The sequence below is a fragment of the Aureobasidium pullulans genome (assembly GCF_000721785.1).
Source record: "Aureobasidium pullulans EXF-150 unplaced genomic scaffold scaffold_61, whole genome shotgun sequence".
Classification (NCBI taxonomy): domain Eukaryota; kingdom Fungi; phylum Ascomycota; class Dothideomycetes; order Dothideales; family Saccotheciaceae; genus Aureobasidium; species Aureobasidium pullulans.
This window is the reverse complement of record NW_021941081.1, coordinates 17,506-21,883: the sequence shown is the minus strand read 5'-3', so window position 1 is coordinate 21,883 and position 4,378 is coordinate 17,506. Positions and strand designations below refer to the sequence as shown.

Genomic DNA, 4,378 nt, shown 5'->3' with positions numbered 1-4,378 from the left:
ACTCGATCTCGGTCGATCTAAGCGCTACCGTAGCAAAGGTAGAACAGGACTAGCAGGTTTTTGACAAGTGTTACCTTAAGGCCATAACAATAAGCATAAGGATAGTCTTATAGTATACGTTATGCAACTAGACTATTTGTACCTCTATTCTCTACTATCGCTCTACGGTTTTGATTATTATAGCCGATTTAAGCAAGCTACGATAGATAGTTATAAGCATCCTCGTAAATACATATAAGGTTAGCACTAGTATAAGTAATATATAACTAAGGATCTAGTCCTATCTCCTCCTAAATAGCGGATGCAATATAGATATACTTATTATAAATGCTATTAGAGCCTTCTCGCGCAGGCCATACCTATGCATAATAATAATCGAGAACACGACAGTAGTAATGCGAAAGCTTATCGTTTATGCATTTCTTGTAGGCGTACGCTATCTTTCTTATTAGTAGTAACTTAAGCTATAGTAGAACTATGTTAAAGTTGTAGCCATTACTATAGCTCGTTATATATCTCTAGCCTAATACCGTATCCTATTTATATATAGGGCTATAGAATCCGCTTCCTATAGCATAACGCTCGACCTAGTTATATATTGCATTAGCGTAACGCCTATAAACTTCGTAATCACGATTAGTGTTTAGGTCCATACTATAAGATCCTAGAATAGTAGTGCATAGTATTACATCCCCTACTATATAAGGAGAATTAAGAGGAGCAAATAACTATACGCTAACATCGTAGTACTATAAGGGGTTCCTAGCTAGATAGCGAGCATTATGCTATAGGGCATTAGGTTATAGGACCTAAAGTAGAAGATATAGATTAGCTAGCATTCTTCTAGATATAGTCGAAATTAGGTTATATTCCTATATAGTATAGTAGATAAGGGCTATCTCTATCCTATTTGTATTATTAGGATATACTACATACCTACCTATAAACAAAGACAATGTCTAGTTACTACACTACGAATAGCGTACATGTTTTTTTCTAGATATAGCTTTACTCTATTGTTTATGCTAGCTTTATTGCGTAAAGACTCTGTTTAATAGCTATAATTCATCTAACAATATTGATATGCAGTATTTAAACACTATCTAGTAGAACGTATAGGCAAAACTACCTAGGTAATTTAACACCTATCTAATAATGGTTAAAGTAAGAGAATTAGTAATATATAATTTCATTTAGCATAGTTAACGACTGCCTACTACAATATCTATCTAGCTAACTTAGGTAGAGTAATCGTTATAGTTGCTAAACTTCTACTAAGTCTATACTAGTAATGGACTATAACGTGAGGGCTTAGTAAAGGGTCTAGAATGACCTAGCTTAGTGCCTAGCTTATACTTAATCTTCTACTAGTTCTCGTCGACGTATTAATCTATAGTGTAGTTATCATTACCGTAACGATGCTTAGAGTAGCGCTTAAGATCTATAATAGTGTTAGTAAAGTTATGTAAAAGTACCTAGGTAGTTTTAGACCTACTACACCTTTCGCTATTAGTAGAGTTATAAATAACATAAGTGTTAATGATAGGGGGTTCCTTAGATGCACCTACATTAGTGTCGTTAGTAGTAGCTAGAGCAGCTTAGTCGAGAAGAGGGCTTAAAGGTTATACTTTAACATCGGCTAGGATTTAACGTTAAATAGCATCATCGTTAGGCTTTTCTTCGACGTTAGAGTCTAAGTCTAAGGCTAAGAGCAGCTTATTACTAGATTCATCGAGGGGGCGGCTAGGTCCTATATCTTTGTTACCTAAGAATCTACGTCTAGGAGTGCAACTATAGTCTAGGTCCTTAAGTGTAGACGTAAGTTAACGCTAAAGCCCCTTTTAACTCTTAGTGTCGCTCTCGTCCTTATAGCCTAGAGAGTAGAAGCTAGAATTGCGAGAGACTAGAATAGTAATACTATCTTTATCTTCGTTGCTACTATCTTCGTCTAATTTCTCTTCGTCGCTAGAGTCGCTAGGTTTGTTAGGGTAGTTAGGGTCGTAGTTAGAGTTAGAGTCGCTAGAGTCGCTATCGCGTTTACGACGCTTAAGCTTTAACGGGTTAAGCGAGTTATCGTTGTCTTTAAGGCTATTAGGCATCTCGTCATCGCTATCTCTAGCGCCGTTAGGTAGATCGTCGTCGACAATACTATTAGTCTATCTAACTTTAGCCTTAACTTTAGAAGGCTTATTAGCGCTCTTAGTAGGAGTCTCGTCTAGCTTAGACGAAGAGGTAGCTTAAGTAGAGGTCTCTAGGAACTAGCCTATCTTGCAGATAGATTTATCCTTAATTAACTACCTTTATTAGTCTCCTATCTTTCTAGCGATTTCGTTGTTCTTAGATTTGTCTAACGCAATTAGAGCTATAGAAGAGGCGAGCTTTATAGCTCTCTCGATGAGCGAGTTAAGGGTATGTTTGTTATAGATAGTTTCTATAGGTGAGTTAGTAAGCAAAACTACCTAGGTGGTTTTAGAAGGGGTAAGTGCTTACTAAGTGCCGTTATACGAGTTCGGCTATATATAATAAGGACTTTCTTTACTATAGCCTCGATCTTAGTGCAGCGAGCAATCGTAGCGATTTATTCTATAGCAATTTAGTTAGTAGGTGTAAAATTACCTAGGTAATTTAGTATTAATTGCTTACCCTTAAGTAGATTCTCTACGTTAAGTCGGTCGAATCTACTACCTTATTTATAGGTAGCGTACATTGTAGTAAGGGAGATAGCTATACTAGCCTTAGCTTTACTAGGAAGGAAGTCCTTAGTAGTGTAGTCTTTATGGTTGTCCTATCTGTTATAGTTAGAACAGATGCTAAACTTATAACAAATAAGGTAATAGACAATGCTCTTAGTAATATTGCTCTCTAAAAGGGCCTTAACGTTCTTAGGTGTAGTAAGAGCTAGGTTAGGGTTGTTTACGCTATCCTTAAACTCGAATAGTATGTTAGCTTTTTCCATTGCTAAGAGTTGTAGCATTAGACGACCCTAGTCCATTTATATACTAGCTCTAGTAGTAACCTATAGGATGTACTTCTACTACGCCTTAGCCTAGAGGCATTAGTCGAACGAGTAGTCTAGAGTAAGTACGTAGAATTCGCATGCCTGCTTCTGCCCGATGTAGTAGACTCTGCCCATGCACTAAATTAGGGTATTAAAACTAGTAGGGACATTAATAAAGATGGTAGTATAACAAAAGAACTAGATGTTTAACAACTGCTTAGAGACGCGCATGCTAAGCACTAACACTTAAATCTCTCCGTTAGGGCTATTAAACTTGTCCTATACCTTCTTACGCTAGTAAGTAGTGTAACTAGCGCGAATGCTAGCGACCTTATAACTAAGAGCTCTATAGAACGTCTCTACTAATAGCTAAGTAAAGGGCTAATCGCAGTATATAATGACTTAGCTCTTGTCGACAATGACCCTATAATTACTAATTAGCAGTGAATAGAATAAGGTATAAAACTACCTAGGTGATTATATAGGGAAGAGGGAATAGAATGATGTATAAAATCACCTAGGTGATTTTATAGGGAAGAGGACTTACTTCTTGTATACGATAGTAGCACTTCTAAGCAACTTTTCTAATTCGAAGCTAATATATATAGCTATACTAGCATTATCCCTAAATGAGGGAATGAATTAGTCTCTAGCTAACATCTTCTACATTATAGCGACACCGTTACCGCAATTGCTATATACTAATTTAACGGAAGCGCGCATCTTATATATGTTTTGTTTAGCAGTGGTAGCAAGGCTATAGGCGGCGAGATGCTACATCTAGTAGACGAGGCAAGGATCGAGGCGTCCTTTACTAGTGTCCGAGTCGCTGCCGAGTCCTAGCTAGAGGGCAGAAAGCTTAGCTAGCTTTACGTAGTGCGTGTCGGTAGGTTTTAGTTTAATGTACTTACACTTATATAGCTTAAGCTCGTCGTTTATTATAGCTACCTCTTTAGGCTTATTAGGGTTTATGTAGCCCTCGACTTAGTCCTACATGATTCTATAGAAGTAGTAGACCTTAAAAATGGCGGGCATTATGTAGGCGACAGCAGTAGTAAGGTCCTCTAAGCGAAGGGTAGCTAAGAATGCTAAAGGGTCGAGCACCTATAAGTATAGGTTAAAGTTTTCGTAGAGGCTAAGGGGATCGACAAGTTTAGTCTCTATGCTCTAGAACGCCTTTACGTAGTCGATTAAGCCGTCGTCCTTTACCTAGTCGTAGTCGATGCTAGAGAAGATAAAGCTATCCTTAGTCTTATACGTCTCCTTATACTCCTTAAGCTCCTTTAACTTATCCTCTTATAAGAGCGCCTAAGCTTCCTAATATATGTCGAGAAAGCTAGCATAGTAGAGTAGGCGGAGTAGACCCTTCTAATCGTAGAT

General features: G+C 37.6%; 1 protein-coding gene across 1 annotated transcript; it reads right to left on the bottom strand.

Annotated features, from left to right (window-relative positions):
• Window positions 1-1,385: 1,385 nt before the first annotated feature.
• Window positions 1,386-2,099, bottom strand: M438DRAFT_360614 (uncharacterized protein; the record flags this gene model as incomplete). The annotated part of the gene is made up of 3 exons (XM_029907450.1): window positions 1,386-1,441; window positions 1,496-1,564; window positions 1,919-2,099. The coding sequence occupies 3 exons, from the start codon at window positions 2,097-2,099 to the stop codon at window positions 1,386-1,388; spliced, it is 306 nt and encodes a 101-aa protein (XP_029754495.1).
• Window positions 2,100-4,378: the final 2,279 nt, after the last annotated feature.